We start from the raw sequence: 27,989 nt of genomic DNA on the forward strand, positions 1-27,989 counted from the left end.
ACTGGTAATGATTTCCTCACGGTGTTCATACGTAAATCCAGGCTTTCATTTTTCACGCAGACGAAATGAAAGCCTGGGTATCGAGGCTAGGTGTGGACTAACCTGACTCCGCCAGATGGGGCAGCAGAGAGTACACTGCTCCCATCTGGGAACTCTCAGGCATACTTGATGCTCCGGCCACCAAACGGCCTGGCCAATCAGCGGCAGCTAGAGGCGGGATCAAGGCAGCACTGTGTATGCCTTGATCCCGCCTCTAGCTGCCGCTGATTGGCCAGGCCGTTTGGTGGCCGGAGCATCAAGTCTGCCAGACAGTGTTTCCACACCTAAGCGCAAAACGGCCGACAGCCGCGGACAGAAGAAGCTGTCTGCGGAGGTGGAGCTTAATTTCCATCCACCAGCTGTCTAAAAACCCGGAAAAAGAAGCTTCCTCTCCAACTCCAATACACAATTTCTTGACTGAAAGTAGCTCATCGCAAAAGCAAATTGGATGAATGGGGAGTCAATGGAGGGTATTGCAACTCTAGATTCATTGATAGATTGATTGAAGTATTTATTAACAGTTTGCACTTTGCAGAATTACAGTACATTTCAAGCAAAACTGTTAACTGTGAGTGGACGACCCAATAAAGCACTACACTTGTTTACGAGAGGGTCCACCTTGTTCAATTCATCCTAACATTTAGAGAAATACAAATATACACTTCTATATAGCCAAAAAACAGGAAATCATCATCTTAAAGGAGGTAAAAGGGGAAAAGAAAACATATACAGTGAGGGGGAAAATGGGTGGGACCCTTCATCCCATTATAAAAACATCTAGAGTTGCAAATTGCAACACCATAAAGCAAAAGCATTACACTTGTGGGAGAGGGTCCACCTTGTTCAATTCATCATAACATTTAGAGACATACAAATATACACTTCTAGATATAATCAAAAACAGGAAATTCATACTAAAAGGAGGTAAACTGGGGGGAAAGAATAAAGTTCAATCATGTTCTAATCATGTGCACTTCTTTACAATACTTCAGACCGTTTTACAAACATTTGTTTGAAATTTTTGACCAAATAATCGAGCCCCATGATTCTTCCTTAAATTATAGTGCCCAGTTAGTTGACCACTCTTCCTGTTAGCTGATAATGCTAACGTTAGCTCTGCCTCTTTCTTGACACTGCAATTAAAAAATACTGCACGTCAAGAAGAACAGCTCATAATGTGTGATCTACAGTGAGTGTGTGTGTGTGTGTGTGTGTCTGTCTGTGTGGCACAGAAAACCACCAACAAGCCAGACAACACACAGGCTTCGTCGTACGACGGCGGCGCGCGCCCCAAAAACATCCGATCTGCAAGCTCACAACACGTCGCCACGCGACGCGTTGTGAGCTTGTAGATCGGCTGTTTTGGGGGGGAGCGCGCCTGCCGTCGTACGACCGAGGCGGCACAAAAATTGGGCATAACGTAGGATGTTAGCAAAGCTACCTGCTGTGTGTGTGTGTGTAGTGTGTGTTGAAAACAATGCTGAACAACTACCGGGGGGGGGGGGCGAAAAAGGTTGTTATAATAAAATATGCGAGTATTTACTTGCGATCATTTGTGAACAGAACAACACACAATAACAAAGGGAACATTATTTAATGTCCAGTACCTTGGGAGGAGTATTGGCCGCCATGTCACCCGTTGTGTGACCAGGTCGCGAGCGATGATGACGACGGTAGGCTCACGTGCCTGAGTGTCAACTTCCAAAACAACCACCACAACAACGCTGACAAGTCATCTTCCGGCCCGTGGCTCACACGGACACATGTAGAAGAAGGAACGGACACGGTCGTCATATCCTCCTGACTGCTGTCTGTCTGTCTGTCTGTCTGTCTGTCTGCTTGCTGGAAGGAAGCCAGGGATAATAAATAAAAAATCTGAAGGTTTTATTTGTCACTTGTTATATCTGATGAATTGAAAAGGGTGGACCCTATTGTAAATAAGTGTAGGCTAATGCTTTATGCCTGGTGACTCATGGTGTAGTCCACAGTTAAAAGTTGTGCTTGTGAAATGTACAAAACTGTTAATAAATACTGTTAATAATACAATCAACCAATCAATCAACTCACTATAGTACAAAAAGCGAAATGTAAATGATTGCGATCAACAAAGTAGTGTTCCATGACCATACATACATACTAGTCTCTCTCTGTCTCAGTTTACGGTAGATTAGTTTGTGGCGCCCCCTATGGGCAGAGGTGGCCCCTCAACAAATGAGTTCATCAGGTTCAAACTTCATATACATTGGAGGCTATGATTGGTAGCCTGGCTAATGATTGGAGGTCTGTCAGCATCGGATTCGCCTGGCTAGGCAAATCCGATGAAAATGAAAGCCTGGTGGGTACCATACCCATATAGTACAGCGGATTACCAAAAAAATTGTGCACTTTTTCAAAAAAGCATGAAACTTTTACCATAGTTAGATGATACCATGAGGTGTATTTTCAGATGTGGAGTCAAGTCTGATTTGACCTCTGAGGCCCGGGAGAGGTCAAATTCTAAATGGCTGCTTAGCTCCAATATATAAAGGAATCGTTCAGTTTGTGATAAAAGCATGAAATCTGGTACACATATAGCCAAGGGCATCCCAAACATAATTGGATGTGGAGGCATCCTGAATTTTCAACATGGCACCCATGGCAGCAATTTTTCAAAATGCCACCATTGACATCCTATTATAAGGCAATATTTTCTAAATTTCCTTATGCTTTAAGTAGCATGTGACATATCAAACTAGGGGGTTTTCATGATGCTAAATCCATTCCAAGCATTAGTTTGGGCTAATTGGCCAAATTGGGCTAAATTTGGCCATAGCAACTTGCCCAAATGTGCTGACATCAGCACAGTTGGGCAAGTTGCTATCGCCAAATTTAGCCCAATGAGTGTTTTTATGCAAAACTAATGCTTGGAATAGATTCAGCATCATGAAAACCCCCTAGTTTGATATGTCACGTGCTACTTAAAGCATAAGGAAATTTAGAAAATATTGCCTTATAATAGGATGTCAATGGTGGCATTTTGAAAAATGGCTGCCATGGGTGCCATGTTGAAAATTCAGGATGCCTCCACATCCAATTATGTTTGGGATGCCCTTGGCTATATGTGTACCAGATTTCATGCTTTTATCACAAACTGAACGATTCCTTTATATATTGGAGCTAAGCAGCTGGACTAATAGACCATACCTACCGAGGCTAGGCAAATCCTGATGGCCAGCTAAATTGTGTAGTGTTTTGTTCATGTTAATACATTGTGAAACAAATCCTATAAAGACAAATAAATATTACAACTACCCAAAAAATCATATATTATAATGACAAAATTAATATTACAACTAGGCTATTACAAATATGTCCTACAAAGACAGAGATATCAGTGGTAGAAAAATACATGTCATACAAAGAAAAAGAATCACACCCGTGTGAAGTGAGGAGCGCATATCTTATCATCGTACATCATCATGACGTAACATGTCGATTTGCGCAGACACATATGACGTCGTAAAGTCTCCTTTCATTGTCAATGGCAAATGTGACACGAGTTATGACAAGAAATGATATATAGGAGAGGCGTCCCTCAAAAACATAGGGCCATGGGCATATATTTATGTAAATGTTCAGCGCCACAAACTGTAGTCTACCAAGTTTCATACTTTTATGGAAGTGAACATTTCATCTCATATTTGGCACGCATCACCTGCCTGTTGTGCCCATTTACTATAAAACCTGCATCTCCCGTTAGTCATGCCTCCATATATGGTCACGCCTCGTGACATCACGCCTCCATATATGGTCACGCCTCGTGACATCACGCCTCCATATATGGTCACGCCTCGTGACATCACGCCTCCATATATGGTCACGCCTCGTGACATCACGCCTCCATATATTGTCACGCCTCATGACATCACGCCTTGTGACACGTCACGCCACCATATGGCCACCTCCATGTATGAAGATCACGACACTGACCTCATCTAACCCTGGATAACCATACATGGAGAAGACTGGATCATCACCTATAGATCTTCAGATATTGTTGGAATATCCTTTGGTAAATGGAAGGGTTTTGTTGCATCTATCGTCTTGCATCTCTTTCTTTGGTGTAGCTTCTATCCAGATCTTGTGTGGGTGTTGCATACGTGATTTATGCTTTAACAGAAAAGATGAGTGTACCCCCTCCCTATCAGATGCACTGTTACAGGTAGATATCCAGCCCTAAATGGAAGTGCTAGGGAGAGGATGAGGAGGGTGTGTATGCAACCCATTCCACCATTTGAAGACTGATTGCCAACGAGGCCAGAGTGTAACTCCCTGCTGTTGAGTTCACGTGGGAGACCCACGTGAAAAACTTTTTGGAATATCCTTCTGTTGAGATATCCTTTGCTTATATCCTCTTCAATTATATTGTTGTCCAATCATATCCATTCATCTTAAAAAGTGCCAATTAGTTATGGCATAGTGTGATCATACAGTTCTGCTGACTATTATGAGTATATTATCTTATTGTGTGTCTATGCTTGAACACTTGACCCACATCAGGTTGTCTTCCCAACAGAATACCACATGAAGCAGTTCATTTAATCAAGGCCAACATGATACCCAGACATGTTGTACATACTGTGTGTACAGTAGTTATCCTCTCACAGGGCAAAAAGCCCCATGCTGTCGCACCAGGCCAGAAATAGGCACCTCTCAGGAAGTATTGAGAAACGAACATACATCTATAGCAACTCAAGTGTTCAAGCGATGACTGTTAACCCATTAGTTCCCTTAATTCTAAAAGGCTGTGTTGTCTTCTTTCCTCTTTAGGTTGAAAATGGCTATATGACCAATATATCAGAAGGGGGACGCACAGAGATGATGATTCAGTGGAAATAACGGTGCCGGAGATTAGCTGGTAACGGACGGACGGAAGGACACACGGACACACGGACACACACACACACGGACGGAGTGCAAAACATACTCTCTCCCCATGCCTTCGGCCTGGTGGAGACAATAACCTCTTGCATTGTTAACGTATATAAATGGGCGAGGGTCAGTTAGGAGAGTGCGCCAGACTTCATGAACTGCCACTCGGTGACTATGTATTGCTGAGAGGGAGAGCATTTTGGACGCCCAGAGATTTCTGTAAACTCATTCTATTATTCAATCTGTAATATTTTATCTTTATGCAATTTGATTAATACATGTTAAACCTTAATACTTTTGTCCGTTCTTAAACTTCACCAATTAAAGGACGCGCAGAGATAGCGTGCTCCATGAGGGTATTTTAAATTATCCCACTGCACTATTTGTTTGTTGTCGTCAAGAGCTATCTCCAACAGGATGTCATATTGGAAGACCTGTGTTGTATATCAGTCCATGTGCATCCAATTGACCTGTGGCATTAATGATCATGTTAGTCCATTGAAATGAGTGCTGGAGTTGCAGCTGTCCCTGACCATTGTCAGATAGGGACAGGCGTTCTAGGCCAAAGGATTTCGCTGATAACATGAAGGCAAAATAACAATTTATTGAGGCTATAGTGACATTATATTTGTTGTTAGGACATTCTTTTTTTTTAAATAATTTTTATCCCACGATTTTGCAACCCAGTTTTTTCACCCAGTGCCAATTATCTAATGTAATCCTGGGCGCTAAACTTCCTCTACCAACCTGGGGGGCAGCGGACTGACCTCATGCCTCCTTCTATGCATGAGTCCAAGCTGCTTCTTTTCACCTGACAAGGGGGAATTTCCCTGGCCAGACGTAGCGCGTGGAAGGAACACGTTATTCCGACCAGTTCCTTTCCCCTCTATCAGGCGCCCCGGCTGGCCAGGGGGAGGTAGTTTTAGAGACCAGGATTACTGCATGTTTTTGTGAGGGTACCTACCCTAGGGGACACGGGGAGAACATGCAAACTCCACACAGAAAGGCCCTTTCGCCAACCCCGCCTCGGGTATGGGCACTGATGATGCGGAGGAGGGAACACGCCCCCAGCGCCCACATCATCCCCAGCGGGAATCGAACCCAGGACCTTCTAGCTGTGAGGCGACAGCACTACCAACTGTGCCACCGTGCCCCTTGGTTAGGACATTCTAAATAAAACTCCAGTCAAGATATGCATTCAGTGTCAAAGGTGACATGCATAGGCCTATATGACTATTGAAAAGGTTTTATAGACCATGACTTGTCAGAAAATAGAGTTCAGTATCTTGCTCAACACTTAAACATATTCGACAAAAGCCAGGATGAGCCGAGGATCAAATGGGAACCCTTGGCTCCACTTTCATCCACTCTATACCTTCTGAGCCACTGCTGCAGCCACTGCTGCCCTAAGGCTATACCCAGTGGCGTGCACAGATAGACACTAGGGGGTGCTAGAGCACCCCCTGCCCTTTTGGCAATGTGCCCTTTTGAAAAAAAAAAAAAAAACTTTTTTTCTTCTTTTTTTGTTTTTGATTTTTCAAAAATAGCAGACCTACAAGTTCATAGCGCGCCACTCGGTGGCGCGCTATGAGCTTGTAGATCTGCTATTTTTCAATAGCTAAAGCATAACATAATGCTAACACCAAAAGGGGTTCCCGCCCAAAATAGATTAAGGCAACCGGCCGGTTCCACGCGCTGCACAAGGTGCCCTTTTTTAACTTGAGCACCTGCCCCTCTAAATGTCTGTGCACGCCACTGGCTATACCACCATACAGTATGCTCTGTGGAGGACGTGATAGTGCCTCTTTCTGAAGGTTTTGGTGGTCTGGCAACTGTTCTGTCCTATTTCAAATATGATTCCCTCTGCCTGCATGGTGGTTCAGTCAGTTAATACAAAGACCATGCTCCTTATGAACATGAGGCCTAAAGATTGAATCCGACCCCTAGTGTCTTAATTGTCTTGCATGTCTCTCCTCTCTCTGTTTTCTGTCTTTCTACTGTTAAGGCAATCTGTGTGAAAGAAAAAATGAAATAAGGCAAGAGATAACAGTTCTAGTGGTTATTATTGTCTCCACCAGGCCGAAGGCATGGGGAGAGAGTATGTTTTGCACTCCGTCCGTGTGTCCGTCCTTCCGTCCTTACGTCCGTCTGTGAACAGCTAATCTCCGGCACCGTTAACCCGGTCGATGCCAAACTTTGCACACACACTCCCTGGATGCCAACGATGAAACTCTGCCCCGCATTTTCCAGAACGGCCTGTTATAGCGCCACCATGAGGCAGCTTTTCACATTTTTACCTACAACTGCACCGATCTGCGTGAAACGTTGCATGCACACTCCCTAGAGGCCAAGGACAAACCTTTGACCTGCATTTTCCGCATCTGCCTTTTATAGCGCCACCAGGAGGCCGACTTTTGTAAAACACATTTTTTGAGATTACTCCTCCAGATTCTGTCCAAAAATCTCACAAATCGTTACACAGTATCTCTATGGTCATGTGCTCAAGTCGGATCTGTCCGATATTTCATATTCCATCCTAATTGGCTATAATTGGCTTTCACAGTTTGCAAGATTGCCCCGTTTTGAACAAAAGCCTCAAATCATGAACGCAGCATGCAATTTACGTGAAATCTTTCACACGTTTTCTTACTAGGCTGAGGAATATATCCCACCCTTTTCACATTGGCCTGTTATAGCGCCACCACCTGGTTGATTTTTGCAAAACACATTTTTGGAACAAAATGCCTCAAGTCATCCAATTGCCATCAAAGGCAAACATGTTTATATTACTCCTAAACATTTTGTCAAACATTTCACACAGTCCTATCCTCCTGGTGGAGACCTGTGCCCAGAAGGGCACTTTTTCTAGTTTTAGTACTAAAACAGGAGACATAATTAAATGCAATGGGAAAACCCTGTCTGGGTCAAAGTAGAGCTGGTCACGCATCATCCTGACGTCAATGCTTTCTCTACATGGGCACAAAAGCTGCACAAACTATATGTTTATAACTCATTTTGACATTTTATCTGTATTGACAAGTTGACAACAACACGTGGCAGCATTTAGTTGCATATAGGTTACAGGTCATTTCCCAAAATAACTGGTCTCACAGAGTACACATACCGGCGTAGATAGTACTGTACAAGCACACTGCACACATAGATAAAAGTCTCTCTCTAGGACGGTCGTCCTCAGACGAGCCCTCCATAGTTATCTAAATGATAACAGGCTTATTCTGAAATCCTTGACACTAGTCTGGGGGGGGGGGGGTGTCTGTTATTATGTGATCAGAATGCTCATCAGCCTCGCCAGGGATTCTGTATCTGGAATGCTGTCGGGTGTAGAGCCTCACTCTCTATTAAAACTAAAAACTGCACAATTTTCTTTCTATTAAAGGCCAAACATCTGGGTCATCTAAGCAGAGGGTCTAGCAGTGATGCAACTAGAATAAAAAGGCTGGTTTAGTGACATCTCTCACTCAATTCAATTCAATTCAATTCAATTCAATTCAATTCAATTCAATTCAATTCAATTCAAAGGAGCTTTATTGGCGTGAGAAAACAAACGTTTACATTGCCAAAGCAACAGTTGAAAATGGGGAAAGTATACTATACCCACTCCAACTGTATTATACAGTTGGAGGGGTAGGCCTACAGCATTTTGTAAACAGAGCTATTTCACATTATATACATGTTATAACAGTCACTCACAAAAGAGAGGAAGTGTAGTCTGTCTGTTGTTGTAAATCTGTTGTTTTTTGGGCCTGGCCCTTGCCCAAGACAACAATCTTTGCCATTGCCTAATGAATGTCTTGCTTGAGTTGCTTGCTTCTACCGACTCCGAGCATAAACATTTCTAACATTTCGAGCATTGATTAATGGTTTTTTTTATTATTATTATTATTTATTCGATGGTTTTACAGTCTTGATTATTTGTGACATCACTGGTGAAAACTTGACATTCGCCTTTAATGCTGATCAGCAGCCAACCAGCGACAAGAAGATAACACTCCTGGGAGGGAGGGAGCGTCTAGGGGCTGAGCTGACAGTACAGATGAGAACACAAGCTAACCGGCTAACTAAGCCCGTGGAACGGTTTTTGTGTGTGTCTTACTTTGCCAATGAATGATTAATTCAAACCCACATGTTCGAACCCAATGTATTTATCAGAGCTTTGCTGAGAATCGCCACGTTTAGCGACGGTTATATATTCGCTTGAAAAAATGAATTCCGACGTCAGTAATGCTTCTCCAATGGAGGAAGACGACGAGCTGGAAGACGGAGAGATCTGCGACGATGAGACCGAGGAGAACTTCAACGACGTGGATCTGAGGCCTACCAGCGGCGGTGCTTCGCCGCGGAACAACAATAATAAACGACGCCAACAGCAGCACCAGCAGCAGCACCACCACCACCCGCACAGTCTGATGGGGCTGCCGCCGAACTTTCGCCACCTGATGCCGTACAACGGACCTCACATCATCATGCAGCAGCACGGCCCTTTCCCTCCGACGGGCCACAGGCAGCAGCAGTGCGGGCCTAGCGGGCCCGACCGACCCCCTCCTCCGCCGCTGCCGCCGCCGCCGCTGCTGCCGCCGGGACTACTACTCGACCACGAGAGCCCGCGGTCGAACTTCTGGGAGCGCAGCCACGGCGCCCTGGGGAGATTCAGGCACCGCTCGGCCGTGCCGAACGGATCGGGATCGGGAGGAGGACGCGTGGACTGGGACCGACCGGCAGGAGGACCGGTCTGGAGGGATGGCGGCGGCGGGGCAGTGCGAGACAACACTCGGCCTCCACCCGTTCGCTATGGGCCCTGCGCGGAGAGCCACAACAACAAGAAGGAATCTCCCACGAGGAAGCGTATCCTTTTTTAATACCGATTATTATCATGTATTTGTGTTTGGGACTAGTGGGGAGCGCTAATCTAATTTTGTGCTTGATCGTCAGTCGATGCTGCAGTTCTGATTGGTGTTACTAGTGTCCATGGCAGTATATATATATATACCGTAAGACCATAAAATGTGACTAGACTGACTGGCACACTCTTATTACTATTTTCCAGGGAATGTCAGAGTCGTTTCCGCCTCGCACATGTTCAGACTGACGTAACATTCACATGTCAGTCCAATGAGGCCATTTTACACAGCAGGGTTAACTGTTCCACTCAGAAGTGGATATTAGTTTCCTTTGAATTGTATGTTTTTGGTCCCCAGTAGGCCAGTATTGTCAAAGAACACAGTCAGTCTTTCTTTGGCCATTATCTGATCCTGATGGTACTACATATATTTGTATTACCTTGGCTTCAATTAAACTAACTAGACTAAAAACAACAACAACAACCAATATTTGTAAGGCTACTGTGCTTTCCTTTACTCTTCAATCCAGAAAAACAGCAGGGGAGGAATCAGGGAAGAAAGATGTGCAGTACTGGTTTTGGCAACTGTGTACAGTACACGGTTGCCAAAACCGAAGCTGCCGTCGACGAGAGCTTCGAGGACTTGCTTTCAAAGTATAAGCAAATTCAGCTTGAGCTGGAATGTATTCGTAAAGAGGAAACCGCGCTGGAGCCCAACGTTTTCCTGCCAACAGAAGAGGAGACGCCACAGCAGCATCCCGCCACCAGTATTCCCCAGACCGAACCAGTACCCGACGAAACGGCCAGTATTCACCACCAACCGTCTCCTGCGGAGGAACCACAATGCCTCGAGAGTGCCGACAAAAAAGCCTTCCAGGCGTTCAACATCAAGCCCATCCGCCAGAAGCTGCTCACACCTGCGGAGCTGGACGCTGCGTTTAATAAGAGCGGGATAACAGAAGAGCAACAGGGCGAGGCGGACGAAGACGCCGAACAGGGAGAAGAACAGGGCCAGGCGTCGACGCCTGAGTCCAACAAAGTTCCTGCTGATCTACCAACTGCTGCTCTTAAAGGTTTGTGTAACATATTGGAGCAAACATGCAGCCATATGACATGGAATCGAATAGTTGCTGCTGGTTCAGTTTCCATAATGGTAAGTTTGGTAACGATACACAGAGTCGGCTAATCGTTGTAATTGTTCTGTGTTTTCAGAGGACGAAGAACAACCGAGACAAGAAGACGGAGGGAAGACGGAGGAAAAGTCAAAACAAGAAGGGAGTGTGGATACTGCCACAAAAAAGACCCCGCGCTGCAGTAAAGACGCAGGGAAGGGAGCGAAGGGGAAGGTGAAACTATCCTGTGTGTCTTGTGGCAGCGGGTCGGTGGAGGAGACGGAAGAAAAGACAAATAAAGGGAGCGTGGACACTACCGCAAAAAAGACTTCCCTCCACTGCGATGAAGAGGTTGTGAAAGGAGAAAAGGGACCGGTGAAAACACCATGTGTATGTTGTGGGTCGTCGGAGGAGACGGAGGAAAAGCTAAATAAAGGGAGTGTGGACACTGCCGCAAAAAAGACATCGCCCCGCTGCAATAAAGACATCGCGAAAGGAGAGAAGGGACACGCCACGACAAAGGCCTGTGTGTGTTCACTCTGTTGTGACTCTGTGTCGTCCGCTTCCAGTGAAGAATCGTCCTCATCCCCTGACAAAGTATGTCTAAGCACAAATCGGCATGGTCTATACATTGTCTGCACAACTTTAAACAGTTAACTGTTACTAACTCACATGTTTCATGGAATATTTGGCCATTTATCTTTACTCGACACCCAAAGTTTAGCTATAAATTGATTCTAGTTGAGAAAAAAACAAACACGCATATATATATCTATTACAGCTAATTCAACAAGAAATATGTTATATCCATTTACCAACTTGTTTCCAGTGATTCTATTATTTCTATAATTATTACTTGTATAAAGTAAACCAACTGTACAACTCAAAATGTAATGGTTTGACAAGGGTTGTTAATGCTTTTGGACTCCAACCCTTCAACAGCCAGTAGTCAAGGTCGAGGAAGAGGAACTGTCTGAGATGCAGCTTCGTCTTCTGGCGTTGCAGTCAGCCAGCAAGAAGTGGGAACAAAAAGAGCAGCAGGTGATGAAGGAGAGCAAGGACCGGATCACCAGGGCCTCCCAGGAGAAGACCACCAGGGCCTCCCAGGAGAAGACCACCAGGGCCTCCCAGGAGAAGGCCTCCAAGGCCTCCCAGGAGAAGGCCGCCAAGGCCTCCCAGGAGAAGGCCACCAAGGCCTCCCAGGAGAAGACCTCCAAGGCCTCCCAGGAGAAGAACTCCAAGGCCTCCCAGGAGAAGACCTCCAAGGCCTCCCAGGAGAAGACCTCCAAGGCCTCCCAGGAGAAGACCTCCAAGTCTGCCCCAACTCCGCCCAAAGGCCATAGGGTCACCACTCGGTCGGTTTCTTCTGCTGCTGCTTTAGAACGGGCCCGGACCAGGTCCAAGCCTCTGGAGAGGGACCGAGAGAGGCCCACGGCCGGGGCCAGGCAGACGGAGAGAGAGAGGACCATTTCCGCAGAGAGGGACGGCAGGGCGAGACCTGGCCCCAAGCCCCTGGCGGAGAAGGGCAGAACCCCAGTAAAGCCCCATTCAGCCAGGAAGACGGTCAGCCCAGGTGAGAAAGGTCAGTATCATACCCTCCTGCACCACTTTTTGGTCTCTTCACGCGGAGTCTTTTTTCTTTTTTTGACATGATTTTGTTCTATCAGCCATCACATATCCTGTGACACATTAACCCATTTTGGGCGGGAACCCCTTTTGGTGTTTTAAACATTGTTATAATTTAGCTATTGGAAAAATAGGAGATCTACAAGCTCATAGCGCATGCTATGCACTTGTAGGTCTGCTATTTTTGAAAAATGTGCCTCAAATCTTTGAATATATATTATTACAGAGTGAACATTTTAACTAAAATCTTTGCTTCTGTGGAGGTCCCTGGAACAACATATTTTCAGATGGGGGGGGGGGGGGGGCATATTACATATCATTTTTGTGGTCCTTGACATGAAATATTGAGAACCACTGATATAGAAACATTTTTAAGACATTTGTTTAATTCAGGCCTAAATGGGTTAAGCCCTTGCATCCTATTTCACAGATTGAATGATAAGATAATTAAATACACAATATATATTTTCTGCCAGTGTTGTGAGCTGATGATGACCTTTTTTTACATTTCCTCTTTTTCATGCCAATGTTGCCCATCCAAGGCTTTGCAGCCAAGCAGGCGTACAGGAAGCAGCAGCTGCGACAATGGAAGCTGCAGCAGCAACAGGAGGAGAAGCGACGACAGGAGGAGGAGGAACGTCGCAAGCGAGAAGACGAGATCCGGAAGATCCGTAACTTGTCGAACCAGGACGAACAATACAACCGCTTCATGAAGCTGGTCGGAGGCAAGACTCCCCCCCGCAGTAAAGTAAGATGCTTGAGGAAGGTTTTGAAAACCATGGTGCTTCCAACTCTTAATAATAATAATAATAATAACTCAGATTTATATAGCGCTTTTCTAAGTACCCAAAGCGCTTTATATAAAACAGTAGGAACAACTTTAATTCAAGAAACAAAAATAAAAACAAGAAGGCAAGTAAAATGTCAGTGCTAGGTTAAAAACATGAAAGGCTAAGCGAGGGAAGGGGGGGGACAACATAACCAGACCTCAGCCGGGGAAAGCTATCTTGAAGATGTGGCTTTTGAGTGAGGTTTTGAAGGAGAGGAGGGAGGGGGCAACTCTGAGATGATTGGGGAGTTCATTCCAGAGGTTGGGGGCAGAGACATAGAAGGCCCTGTCCCCCCCCAGGTGCGGTACTTGGCCTTGCGGACGCGCAGGAGGTTGGCTTCACTGGACCGGAGGGGGCGTAGGGTTCGAGAAGATCGGAGAGGTAGGGGGGAGCCAGGTTATTCAGTGCTTTGTAGGTGGTGAGCAGGATTTTGTAGTGAATTCTTTGTTTGACGGGGAGCCAGTGTAGGTCGTGGAGGACGGGTGTGATGTGGTCTTTGATCACTAAAATTCTCTTTGGTGAGACCACCTGGTCGCGCGAAGTCAAAATAAAGTTTTCTTTCATCTAAAATATCACATGCGCAAATGTTTTGGATTGCGTCATCGCGAGGAGACGCACAACACAACACGGACCTGTGCACCGTGTCTGTTGTCTGCCCGTGCAAAGCACGGCCACAAATAATTTGATTGAATACTAAATCAGTTGCAGACATAATTAAGGAGGTGAAACGGTGCCGGTGTCGGTTTTCGTCTGCAGAAGGGAGACACGACACAACGAAAATAAAATTAATTCCTTGCTTGGATACCCACGAAAAAATATTATATATAATAAAATAAATTCCCTACCTACTCAGCCTAAAAATGACAGCCAGTCTGAAACCAAAGTATTTTTTTGTTAGGCCTAAGGGGAAGCTTATTGTATGTATCTATGCCGAAATTATTTCTAGCCTCAAATATGCTACCCTTAAGGCAGTTTGATTAGGCATACAGACATAATAAGAGTAACTAGTATGCACATACAGGGCACTCTGCAATGCGTTTTGAGTGTTAATAGTTAAAACCAGGTTATTGCGTTATGTTAGATGTATTTATGGTACTAGTATAGAGCAAACACAATCCACCTCAGCTGTCTGTGTATTAAAATGTTGGGTGCTTCAGTCTAGGGACAGAGAACACAGGAAATCTACAGGCAAGCAAGGCCTGGACACTTCAGGAAACCTCTACCAATACGACAACTACGACGAGGTTGCCATGGACACCGACAGTGAAAACAACTCACCAGGTGGGTGACCATTTTACAGGCTTTTATGTGTTCTCTGCATCACCCCCTGACAGTCTCTGTATCTTATTTAGGCCTGACGTCGACATTTCAAAAAATGTCGTTTTCTGAAATACCCATTTCTATATCAGTGGTTCTCAAACTATTTCATGTCAAGGACCCCAAAAATGATATGTATTTGGCCGCCGACCCCCATCTGAAAATATGTAGTTCCGGAACCCCTCGGAAGCAAAGATTTGAGTAAAAAACGTTCGCTCTGAAAGAATATATTCAAAGATTTGTGCCACATTTTCACGATTATCAAAAATAGCAGATCTACAAGCTCGTAGCGCGGCACCGAGTGCCGCGTAGATCTGCTATTTTTCAATAGCTAAAGTATAACATAATGCTTGAAACACCAAAAGGGGTTCCCGTCCAAAATGGGTTCAAGAATGTACTTTGAAATGCGTCTTTATTTTCATATTCACATTGGGACAGCAAGGCTGGTTTTCGATGCAAGTATGAAAATCAGGATTTAAGTTGTTTCCCTCAACCACAGTTCTAATCACATTTCATTTGAAAGGGCACTTGTTTAATATAGTGACTAATTCTGAATTTGACAATTCACATGTACTATCTATGCTTGTTTCTTGCTAGCCCCTTCGCCATCGCATCATCTATTTGCTGCTGAAGATCCTGCCTGTGGTCCTCACATGCCTCCATTCACTGCAGACTCTCCACAGTTTGGAATGGTATGCCAGTGATTCGTAACCTTCTTTTATTTTATTTCAAGGATCCCCGGTTTGATAAGCATTATGGCATTAACCCTAATCTACACTGTAAAATGTTCCCTGGATTTTACAGTGAGTGTACGGTTCCATTTGTACACTCTTGGAGTTACAGACTTGAAAGTGATTTGGTTCCTAGTTACGTTTATCAATCATCCATCCCTGGAACCCCCTCAAAGACCACCTGGAATTCATGACATTCATAACATTTTGATTACATTTATCAGTGTTACTAATGTCCACATCGTGTGTGTGTGTAATTGGCACAGTAGCATGGCAAACTTTGCCACTGCCAACAATCAATGGTTAGCTGAAAAAAATGAACTTAACTTGATCATCTCTGACCTGAGATTTACCCAAAGTTGACTTGTGGTAATTTCTATGGCAAAAAAGTGTTAAAAATAAAAACGAACCAACCACCTCTGAAAATGTTAAATACTGCTACACGTAGTAACCTTTCTCACTTCATTTCTATAGCACATTTTTGAACATCACGTATTTTCGTGATTGTCTTTTTGTTGCTCAGCCTTTCTTCGCGGCGCTGTTGTCCACGCTTCCTCCCCCGCCACCCCCGCTCCCTCCACCCCCCGACGAGGTGGAGCCGCCGCCCAAACCGCCGTTTGCTGACGAGGAGGAGGAGGAGGAGATGCTGCTGAGGGAGACCTGCCTCATGTCCATGGCCAATAAGAGAGTGTCTCCGGCTGAGGTACAGTACAGTCTCCACCACACCGCCACCACCGCAGTCGTAACGGAAATAACTGAACAAGCTCACAACGCATCACATCATGAGCTTACTGTATATATAATATAATATATATAATATAATATATATAATATAATATAAAATATTTTCACGATTTTTCAAAAATAGCAGACCTACAAGCTCATAGAGTGGCGCGCTATGAGCTTGTAGATCTGCTATTTTTCAATAGCTAGATTATAACATAATGTTTAAAACACCAATGGGTTTAAAAAAAAGTTCAGATATGATGACCCAAATACCGGGTTGAAAGTGTTTAGTTTTGGTGCATATTGCAAAGTTCATGATATAACTTGTGCGCTTGCAACATGAATAACTGAATAACCATTGGACATTGTCATGTCCAATGGTCCATCAATTAAATTCAATGACCACTTGCTTTTTCACAGCCGTTCACACACACACACGCGCACACACACACACACACACACACACACACACACACACACACACACACACACACACACTACCTTTCCGTGATTCTACGTTCTCCTTTCTTCCTCCAGGAGAAGATGACCACCAGCGGCCCTCCCTCTCCGAGCCCCCAGCAGCCCACTGTGGGCGTCCAGCCGCTACCCACCAGGGGCAACCTGAACACGGTGCCCCAGACACGAGGCAACAAGTTCCCCAGAAGCCATCATGTTCCCAGAGCCCCGCTTGTGGTACTGTCGCTGTGTTTCAATTACGTTTTACTGCATACAACATTTTATATTAACACAATATATGCCCAAGACGTCCACAGACGTCCTAGGAATTACCGCATGTATAGTGCCCGTCTGTGGATGTTTTTTTTTCGTCTCAAAATGTCAAAAAGTGGGTCTAAAAGTGGGCACTCGCCATTTTGAAAGAATGAAAGGGCACATAATGTGTTAAAGGACCACTTTTCAACTTATCTTGGCACATTTTTTTTTTAAACAACGATTTTTATTATCGTGAGAACGATGGCTTCCATTATTGCATCGCAACTTTTCAGGAATAGAAAGCCTCCAGTTTCTATTAGCTTGGATTCCCCATCGATGATGTCACTGGTGGACGGGTTTCTGAACTGCCCACAGCTCTCCTATGAGACACAGACTCGGTAGAAAATAAATTGTATCATTCATTTTATCATGAACATTAGTGAAGGACCCATTATATGAAGGTAGGTTGAAAAGTGGTGAAGTGGTCCTTTTTAAAAATAAATAATATACATTGGAAAATTGATGGGTTCGAATGGACCGAACCCACGTGGTGTTTGTGTTTTTAAAAGGAATGGTTGAAAGTACATTTTGTCCAATTCTGACATTCCTTGATTAACACTCGGCATTTTACAGTAATATAGCATGTGCATAGCTATGGGCAACATGTGCGAGCAATACACACCAGCTCCAATGAAGCCTATCTTCAGCTGTGGTCGTTGAGAGATGATCCTGGCGGGAATCATGGACAATGAAGCTTCAGTAGAGGTTTTATGCAACAGCCGTTGCCCGTTGCTTAAGGGTCATTTTTCATGTCGGTCCCTCCTTTAGTCCAATTTGTGGGTTCTAGTGCACATTACAGAGCAAAAAATATTGTCTTATGGACATGTTGGCATAATAAAAAAAGTTCTGCTTTTAATTTTCAAACGGGAACACAACCATTTTTCTGTGTTTTAGCAGGAAATTAAGTTTTTGTTTTGCCATTTTCTCTTTATTTGATTTTCTTATTTGTGTGGTAGCAGCAAATCAAATGAGTGTAGACTAAAGTGTGTGTGTTATGTGTGTGTGTGTGTGTTATGTGTGTGTGTGTTGTGTGTATTATGTGTCTGTGTTAGCTCCCCAGGCACAAGGCGGTGGTGGTGCAGTTGAACGACTCCGATGACAGCGACTCTGACATGGATGCCTGCACTTCTGCCCCATCTGTGTTCGGAGGCCTGGAGTTCATGATCAAGGAAGCCAGGAGGACGGTGGAGGTGGGTGGCTTTGACTTGAAATGACTACAACCATAAACATCTACCACTCTTAATAATGTTCTAATAAATAAGCCTCCTCATTTAACTATTTTTTTTTAGATGCGAGAGGCATGTTGCTCACTTGTTGTCATGGTTAATGCTTAATATAGAGTAGCCATGACAACAAGTAAGCAACATGCCTCTACACAAGTGGTCAGGGAACAAAGAGTGTCAATATGCTATATTATAGCATATAGAGGGTATGCACATGCATAAAGTGAATTTAATGTTGTTTAAAGTCATTTAAATGTGGATGTATGGGCTGTCAAGGCCAGAAAGTAGTTTTTTGCCACTCTGTAGACGTTCCCGCATAACTTCCGGGTATGATGATGATGTCACGCGCATACCCTCTATAGACACTCTTGTCCCCTGACCACTTTTGTATTGTTAAGGGCACCAGGGGTGACCACTCTTTTTTTTCTCGCTCTCTTTTTACTTGAGAGCCACAAATGACAAGCTCAGCGAGATCTACCCACCAAAAACAATGATCCCATTGCTGATATTTGTTTAAAAAAATGTACCTGAGGGGGCTTTGGAATAGTTGCATACAGTTAGACATGAGACAAAAGGGAAATGGAGGGAAAATATAATTGGTAGGGTTTTTTTTTTTGTAGGATTGTAGGATTGTTTTGCCCTGCGTTTTACTTTCACGGACTTTCCTACTATAGGCTGAGGAATATATCCCACCCTTTTCACATTGGCCTGTTATTTTTGGTTTAATTTCCTGCTGGGACCAATCATGCTTAAAATGTATACGCTCTTTTGTGTTTCGATTGAAAATATCCATTAAACGGCTTTGTTATAGCATCTATTTCCACTTTTACTTTAATCTGCTTATGAGGCAAACAACTCATCCGTCAGTGTTATGTCCGATTTTCACATCTTCCTCACAATATAATGATATATTTAATCACCTTAAATATCAGTAAAGGAGCCCTTTTAACACATTGTGTGCCCACACAACACTTTCAAAATAGTGACCCAGGGTGCCCACTTTTTACATTTCTTTTGACTTTTCTTTTTTAATATATTTTTTTAATTATTATTATTATTTTTAAATGTCACTCTAGGCTGCGAAGCCCAAAAGTGCGTCTGGATCTGAGAAAGAGAACAACCCAGTCAGGACCCCCGAAGCTCTGCCCGAGTCCAAGAAGGCCGAGTATCGCCTGCTCAAAGAGGAAATCGCCAGGTATTATGTTATTGCCAACCATCAGTATTATTAGTTGTTTTGCTGCTTGCATATGATGTGCTTGGTCTATGTTAGGGCATTAAGCAACTAGTCGACTAGTAAATTCACAAGTCGACCTTGTTGGTACTAGTTGACTAGTTCAGGGGTTCTCAACCCGTGGGTCGTGACCCCTCGGGGGGTCGCCAAATTTCTTTGGGGGTCCCCAAATTATAAGAAAATGCAACTGAATGGCTGGAAAATGGAAATTAAGAGTTTACATAGTACACATAGTACATGCATAAACTTTCCTTAATGATTAGATCTGGTTTCATTAATCATTTCATGATATATTTTCTCATTATTAAAGGTGATATAGACAAGTTTCCAGTGTTTGTACACAAAGTGCGTGAGTGTTTCCAAACAAATGCAAATCTAGCTCCACCCCCCTCCCCCCTCATTCTATTGGCTGAGCCAGGTCACTTCAGGCTATGGCATTGTTGTTGCTGCTGGGAGGGACGCTATGGATATTGCGCTCGTATGGCTAAATATGACATTAAAAAAATTATGAATTTCTATCTATCTTAGTTACAACAATGACATTGAGTTGATTTTTTAAGGGTAACTGTAGCATAATCGCAATATCACACGACTGACACGACGAGTCCCTCAAATGAGGAAGTAGCAGAGGAGGAGACTCACTGGCTCTCAATTCAATTCTCTTTTATTTGTAATCGTGCATATAAAACATATTGCCCCTCAAATGCCCCAGCCACTACAGCATCGTTCATGTGAACTACTCTGTCCACGGACATGGCCAAAGCATTTCCGGTGGTCTCCAGCCAAAAACATTGAGAACCTCTGGACTAGTTGATAAGAAAAATATCCCAATTTTTTAAACGTTCCTTCTCTGACTCCTTCATTACAGCAGGGTGAATTAAACGTTCCTTCTGACTCCTTCATTACAGCAGGGTGAATTAAACGTTACTTCCAGTGTTGTTCAAGTTACTTTTAAAAAGTAAAGAGTTATAGTTATAGTTACTTATCTAAAAAAGTAACTTTTTTTAGATAAGTTACTTTACTTTACTTTACTTTATGAAAGTAACTTGAAAAGTTACTTTACTTTACTTTAAAAAATAATAATATAAAAAACAATTTAAAAGAAGGTTTTTTGTTCTCTCGCACAGTAAGAGAAAAGACAACTCCCTCCTAACATTATGAAATGTAGTGGAACAATAAAACATGTTCAGAAATTTTGACAGGCATTGTAGCCTCAACTTGCCTTCAAAACAAATGGTGCTGTGCAAATTTGCAATATGAAAATAAAAAATGAGTCCATATAGGCCTATCTGCAGTGGTAGAGAGATATTCTAATTCATCAAATGTATTTTTGAGCTCATCTTCCATTTTAGAATATTCACTGTTCAGGTATTTGGAAAATGTATTTCTGCACATTGGCCCTGCTTTCACTAGTATTTTGCTGACCAGTGCTCTGAAAGGAACAGACTCCACCGTTGAGGGGAAGCATTTCCTCAACAACATACCTGGCAAGTGGCAATCATTTTGTCAAGTTGACTCTTGGTGACATGCCTCTGTGGCGATTTAAAATCGATCTTTGTCTGTTTTGGTGATGTGAGGCAGCCTAGCTCATGGACTGATTTAAGATGCTTTCTTAGATTTGCATTGTGGACAATGCTTTCTGTCCGCCACATAATTAGCATTTTCACCTAAATGCTTTTCTCGGGGGGAGAGGGCAGCCCTATCACTGTGCCCGGGGAGGTGGCCACGGGTCCCCGTTAGCATGCAACGGTGTGCAAGGCTAACGCACGGCTAACGTCAGGCACTGTGCTGCGCAGGAGGGACGTAGCAGTAATAATAAAGGCAGTACGGGGAATCGAATCACACACAGTGGGGACACTCCATGGCATGTTAAAACATTTCCTTGACCCGCAAGTACTCAAATAATGCTTGTATTTCCAACCCACAAAGCATCCGATCTCGCTGTCGTCCGCATTTGCCATTGTAGCGTGTGGTAATAATGTTTGTTCAACCGGCGTTTTCTGTGTATGCGTTACGAGGGTTTGTGTGTCTGAGTTTAGAACTGTTACCACAGCCATACGAAAGACCCGCCCTACTCTGTCAGACTGTCTCTGATTGGCTTACCCTGAAATCTGTCCCTACGTTAGCCAATCAATGACCTCTTCTGCGACGTGCTTTGTTCATCAGTTAGAGTGGTCTCAGAGGCTAGTATGAGAGCACACTGTCAACAGAGTACAACACAGAGAGCGGCGCGCTCTCTCAGCAGCAGTCAGCAGCACATAGCCTGTATGACAGACTCACGGCGCTGTATGGGGAAACTTTTCACTTGGATCATACGTTGACATAATAACGCTATAACGCGGGTAACGCTCGGACAATAACTATAAGGCCGTTATGGAATAGGGAAATGTAAAGCCTCCGTTACAAGTTACTGCAAAAAGTAGCGCCGTTAGGTAACGTAACGTGATGTAAGGGCGTTAGTTACTTCTGACTTCTTCATTACAGCAGGGTGAATTAAACGTTACTTCTGACTTCTTCATTACAGCAGGGTGAATTAAACGTTACTTCTGACTCCTTCATTACAGCAGGGTGAATTAAACGTTACTTCTGACTCCTTCATTACAGCAGGGTGAATTAAACGTTACTTCTGACTTCTTCATTACAGCAGGGTGAATTAAACGTTCCTTCTCTGACTCCTTCATTACAGCAGGGAGAAGCAGAGAATAGTGAAGGAACACAGCCACAGTCCTAGCGCCGCCTCACCAGTGGTCTCGGACTCCGAGGCGGAGTCAAAGGCGGAGGCAAAGGCTGCGGCAGAGCTCCGCTTAAAAGAAGCGAAGGAAAAACTCAACAAACACAGGTAGGTAACGCCCTCAGCACTGGACCAAAGGTCACACACCTGATACCCCTGTGTTGCACAGTCCCAATTCACCCTTTGTCAAGTCCCGCCCATGGTTGTGCCCCTCTTTGCACCTATTGGTTCATTTGGTTGCTGTTTCGTGGTTGGACAAAAATCCTTTCTCTCCATCCACTACCATTGAAATAACGTGTTTTTCAGTTGCTTCGTATTGATATTCTGAGCGTTCAATTCTCATTTTAAACTTGGTGTTTGTTTTTAGTGTTTTTTCCCACCCAATTTCACCCAATCCCCCCCCCCTAAGTACAAAAAAAAACAATTGGACTGCAAAGAACTGTCTGCAGATGTCATCATTGTTATTGTGATCGTCAGATGAAACGTCAGATGAAACGACGATGCATTACCTTTTTCTTTTTGTCACCATTTGCCCTTTTGCCTTTGTCTCTCTCTCCCAGAGCTCTGTTGCAGAAAGACGAGGCCATTCTGCGGCAGCTGCACCAACAGGAGCTGAAGAAGAGGGAATCCGTGAAGGCGGCCGAGTCCAAGGTGGTCAAACTCAAAGAGCAGCTGTTGGCCTCCGAGAAGATCGTCAGTGCCAACAAGGCTCTCCTCAAGAAACTCCTGGAACAGGTGAGGTCGGATGGGGAGCAGTGTTGATTTGGACAGCACGTTGTGATTTTAGTTTTAGTCATAGTCTCTTGAATAGTTTTCATTTTGTTTTAGTCACATGGAATGTTTTAGTGTTAGTCTAGTTTTAGTCTAAATATCATAAGATTTTAGTCGAGTAAATCTACAGTCGATTTAGTAGACTAAAATTTATTTTGGCGGGCCTTGATGCCGTCGTAAATCGTAATGACTGATTTTACACTTGCCATGTGTAAAATGACTTATACTGGATCTCTTGTCCACTAGTCCCTTCCTAATAGTTTAGTCAAGTTTTTATTTGTTGACAATTGTCTTAGTCATCATAGCTTAGTTTCCATTTTGTTTTCGCCAGTGAAAAAAGGTAGTCGACATTTTTTGTCACAGTTTTAGTCGACAAAATCAACACTGGATGGGATCTAATAATCATTGTTTTGATTGTTTGTTGCATGAAACGTTTCTAAAGGTGAGATGTTTAGATTGAATGATTTCTCTCAAAAGTCTACAATTGCTCTACATGAAGGTTGTGACAAACAGACCTGTTTTTTTCCCCACGACGTCACCCACCACTTGAAGATAACTGGGTATTCTAGGACCCCAAAAAGGAAACGTTTCTCGAATAATTCCCGCACGCCACTGTGACAAATAAGTTGCGGGTGACTCTATGTAATAAGTAACATTTAATCTCCCATTTCTTCTGCCATAGTTACATCGTGTTGAGCACCGTGTGTCCATAAAGAGGAGCGTTGCTGCGCGGATGGAGAGGGAGTTGACCCTGGCCCAGATGGCGTTGGGCAGGGGCCTGAAACGACACACCGACTCCAGCCATCACTTGGTGAGTCTAATCTAGAAGAAATATATGAACCTTAAAAACCCTAGCAGCGAAAATAGGCAGGCATTTGCCAAATGGCGCAGATTTTATAATTTATTTATTGACCTTTTATTTATTCAGGGAAGACCAATGATCTCTTTTTGTCAATGACGCCCTGAGTACAACATGAACACAAAGTACAAATAACGCAATTTACTTAAAGGTATAGTCAGTGATTTCACCCTGGTCAACACAATATACAGTAATATACTGTATATCAAATCAAAATCAAATCAAACTTTATTTATATAGCACATTTCCAAAAGCCGACCAAAGTGCTGAACAAAGGAAAAATACAACATGACATCGAAGGCAAGAAATAAAAACAATAACATACATTGACAGAGCAGCGATAAAAATGAATGAAGTGCAATTAAAAGCAAGGGAGAACAGATGGGTTTTGAGTAGGGATTTAAAAACACCTTCATCGCTCTCTAGAAAATCTCTAAACTGGTATAAACATAATAATTTATGTCATGGTGATTTGTTTCTGTTTTCGTTTGCCATCTTGACACTCTGGCTAACCAGTTCTGGCTTGTACATTTCAAAATGATCTGCCAGTCTGTCATGGCATCCAATACAATACATTATGGCTTTCAAAAGACATACTCTTTGGCACCGCCTTGTGGCATTGTGTTCTAATAACAGCAACTGGTGTTTTCATAGGCTTCACTCACACCTTTCGATCTAGCATACAACATTGTTGGATGCTAGATGTAAACAAAGGGGTTGTTTACATCTTGCCCCAATGCATTTCCAATGGAAGTCACATGGTTTGACACAACAATTTTGTTTTATACGGCTTTCGGCTGTGTTTCGACTGCCCCCCTCCCCCTCATACAACAAATGTTGTGTCAAACCATGTGACTCCCATTGGAAATGAATTGCGAGCTTGCATCAGTAAACAAGTCTCATGCATCAACTATACATCAATCTGTTGTGCACGTGTGAGTCAGGCCTTAGCGGTCAGTCACCCTGAAACATCGAGGTTATGTTTCAGGGTGACTGACATGTGCATTGAGGTTATTTATACGTTCATTGACTCCTGGTGTTAGCCGTCTGTCAAGTGATACGTTGAAGGAACGCGCATCGATCTCACAGAATGCCCTGATCAGAGCTCTCTGGTTCTGGAAGCAGAGCATTATTAGAAATGCAAGAGAATACAGAGGTAGATCATAACGTTTTCAACGTGGTTATTTAACAACCGTTTGCCTCCCCGTTCCTCCAGCCGGCAAAGCGGAGCCGCGTGGCCGAGCTGATCGCCCAGAAACAGAGGCTCCAACAGCTGGAGTCAGAGTACGCCCTGAAGATCCAGAAGATCCAGAAGCTGAAGGAGGCCCAGGCTCTGCACAACCGCGCCCCGGGGGGGGTCCCGTCCGAACCGCCCGTACGGGCCTCCACCCCGATCCCGTCGCCATCGCCGCCGCCGTCGTCGTCCCCCCACCACCACCACCCGCCAACGAGCCAACATGCAGCGCCGCCGCCGTCCAGCCCGTTCCCCGTGCCCCAGCCCTCCCTGCACGACCTCACTCAGGACAAGCTCACGCTGGACAGCGGCGACGTCGCCGAGTCGGACGACAACGACAACAACGTCGAACCTCAAGCGGCCGCCGTTGCCGCCGCGGAAGGCACGCCACAACGTAGACATTCCCTCCGTCAGTCCAACAACACCAAGCCCAAACTGGAGCAGCTCGGCTCCACTCCAGCCAAGGATGTCAGCAGCAGCACGGTCAAACCGGCCAAGGCCGCCGTGGCGAGCTCGGCCGCCGCCGAGCCTTCGGAACTGTTTGCGGGACTGCACATGGAGGCGCTGAAGAAGAGGGATAAGCAACAGGCTCGAATGGGAGATCTCCTGCTGAGCGAACTCCACAAACTGGGAGGGGATGTGGTGCCGCCTCCGGTTGGAAAGGTGATGCTGAAAGATGTTCAGAATTTAAATGATGTGGTTACATGGTACTTCTCAACAATGTCTTGTATTCAAGTGAGGGGGGGAAAACTGTGGCAAATTCATATTAACCCATTTAGGCCTGACCTCAAAATTTAAAACAAATCTTCTAAATCCTCCAGTTTTCTGAAATAAATATTGTCACGATTTTTCAAAAATAGCAGACCTACAAGCTCGTAGCGCGCCACTCGGTGGCGCGCTATGAGCTTGTAGATCTGCTATTTTTCAATAGCTAAATTATAACAATGTTTAAAACACCAAAAGGGGTTCCTGCCCAAAATGGGTTAATAGTTTATAAATTATATGAATAATCTCTAATATTGCTGCCTGGCTTTTTCAGATGATGCCAGTGGATGTGGAAGCCATCTCGGGCCAAACGCCTGCTTCTCCAGAGCTGAAACCGGTCCCGTTTGGACCATATCGTAGCCCTCTCCTGGTCTTCAAGTCTTACAGGTAGAATCATTCACCATATACTGTACTCAACGTAACGATAAGTCTACCATCATCTCATTCACCATACTGAGTACCACAGACTAAGTCCAAATTTCAGACTGACCCCTCCACGAAAAGGCCTTGTTGTCCTGAATCCTTATCTATCATTTATACATTATGGATCAATAGTGTGGACTTAGACTGTTATTCGTCTGTGGTACTTTACGTAACAATATTTGTCTTGTCATTCTGGAATAATTATACGTTAATTTAACCCATTTTGACCTGAGATCAGATTCTAAAAATGTCTTCTATAGCCAGTACAGTTTTCTGAAAAAGCTATGTTTCTATGTCAGTCGTTCTTAGATTTTTCAAAAATAGCAGACCTACAAGCTCGTAGCGCGGCACAGAGTGCCGCGCTACGAGCTAGTAGGTCTGCTATTTTTCAATAGCTAAAGCATAACATAATGCTAACACCAAAAGGGGTTCCCGCCCAAAATGGGTTAAATTGTAACAGTGTATACATGACTCCAAGTACAATGTAAAGGGACACGTTATTGTATATTATTTACACTAGACAATAACAAAAACATTTATGCAATTATGCATACACAACTCCCTGCTTGTATCATTCTATTAATTTACGGATTTTTTTTAATGAAGATTTAAATGTCTTTTCTTTTTCTCAGATTTAGTCCATATTACCGGACGAAGGAGAAGCTGTCGCTGAGTTCTGTGACTTTCAGCAACGCCGTGGAGCCCAAGAAGAGTTTCTGCCGCTTTGACCTCACGGGCACATGCAATGACGACGACTGTCGTTGGTAAGTCCTACGAAACTAAAAACGGTGACCTCACCTCACCAGTGTTGTTTTCGTCGACTAAAACGAAGACAAAAAAATGTTCGTCGACTACCTTTTTTCACTGACGAAAACTAAATGGAAACTAAATTAAAACTAAGCTATGATAACAAACTAAGACTAAATATACTGACAATTTCGCCAACAAATAAAAACTAGACTAAAATTTTAGGAAGGGACTAATGGACAAGAAATCTAGTATAATATGTTATTTTACAATTAGTTGCATGGTGAAAATAGCAGATCTACAAGCTCACAACGCGTCGCGAGCTTGTAGATCGGCTATATCGGTCATTACGACGGCATCAAGGCCCGCCAAAACACATTTTGTTTGACTAAATCAACTGTAGATTTAGTCGACTAAAATGTTATGATATTTAGTCGACTAAAACTTGATGTATAGTAAGGGCATTTTATCAGGTATTTGACCAATGTGGGAACTAAATCGTTACCAAGAAATTTCTTCACCAATGTGTTTCTAAAGGTGTCTAATAACATGTACTAAAAGTTTGAAATTCAACTCCCGTGGGAAATTGAGTATAATTAGCATATGTGACCATACCCATAACATCCTATATAAGGCAAAAAAGTCCAAATTTCATCATTCTTTAAGTAGCATGTGACATATGAAACTAGGGTGTTTTCATGATTCTGAATCCATTCCAAGCATTAGTTTTGCACAAAAAACACTCCTTGTGCTAAATTAGGCCATATCCACTTGACCAAATGTGATGACGGCTATGGCCGTTTTCCTCCCAAGGAGTGTTTTTTGTGCAAAACTAATGCTTGGAATGGATTCAGAATGTTATTAGACACCTTTAGAAACACATTGGTGAAGAAATTTATTGGTAACTATTTAGTTCCCAGATTTTCATAGATTTCTCTTACTAGTAGTAGTGCAATTCATTTGCGCTCTTTTTGTAGTCTACTGTAATACAATGAAATACAACAAGAAACAAAGCATTTCCCTGAAAATCCCAGACCTTTTGTCTGTGGTTTAATTCCTTCTGTCCTGTACTTTTATAATACTT

The 27,989-nt window shown here is 43.7% G+C and overlaps 2 protein-coding genes across 2 annotated transcripts in view; one reads left to right on the forward strand and one right to left on the reverse strand.

Moving 5' to 3' along the window:
• tbc1d15 (TBC1 domain family, member 15) overlaps positions 1-1,804 on the reverse strand; it is a 28,156-nt gene extending 26,352 nt beyond the window's left edge. Inside the window, exon 1 of the mRNA XM_079500470.1 lies at positions 1,647-1,804. Within this exon, the coding sequence (XP_079356596.1) occupies positions 1,647-1,670 (24 nt within the window). The 5' untranslated portion in view covers positions 1,671-1,804. The remainder of the gene's footprint in view (positions 1-1,646) is intronic.
• A 7,174-nt stretch (positions 1,805-8,978) lies between these two features.
• zfc3h1 (zinc finger C3H1-type containing) overlaps positions 8,979-27,989 on the forward strand; it is a 43,207-nt gene continuing 24,196 nt past the window's right edge. Inside the window, exons 1-17 of the mRNA XM_079502175.1 lie at positions 8,979-9,813; positions 10,339-10,881; positions 11,021-11,517; positions 11,863-12,502; positions 13,089-13,294; positions 14,534-14,657; positions 15,291-15,385; positions 15,948-16,127; positions 16,688-16,843; positions 17,974-18,111; positions 19,221-19,339; positions 22,062-22,214; positions 22,667-22,841; positions 23,560-23,688; positions 24,953-25,633; positions 26,010-26,122; positions 26,791-26,922. Of these exons, the coding sequence (XP_079358301.1) occupies positions 9,174-9,813; positions 10,339-10,881; positions 11,021-11,517; positions 11,863-12,502; positions 13,089-13,294; positions 14,534-14,657; positions 15,291-15,385; positions 15,948-16,127; positions 16,688-16,843; positions 17,974-18,111; positions 19,221-19,339; positions 22,062-22,214; positions 22,667-22,841; positions 23,560-23,688; positions 24,953-25,633; positions 26,010-26,122; positions 26,791-26,922 (4,721 nt within the window). The 5' untranslated portion in view covers positions 8,979-9,173. The remainder of the gene's footprint in view (positions 9,814-10,338; positions 10,882-11,020; positions 11,518-11,862; positions 12,503-13,088; positions 13,295-14,533; positions 14,658-15,290; positions 15,386-15,947; positions 16,128-16,687; positions 16,844-17,973; positions 18,112-19,220; positions 19,340-22,061; positions 22,215-22,666; positions 22,842-23,559; positions 23,689-24,952; positions 25,634-26,009; positions 26,123-26,790; positions 26,923-27,989) is intronic.

Source organism: Electrona antarctica (assembly GCF_951216825.1).
Source record: "Electrona antarctica genome assembly, chromosome: 5".
NCBI classification, from domain to species: Eukaryota; Metazoa; Chordata; class Actinopteri; order Myctophiformes; family Myctophidae; genus Electrona; species Electrona antarctica.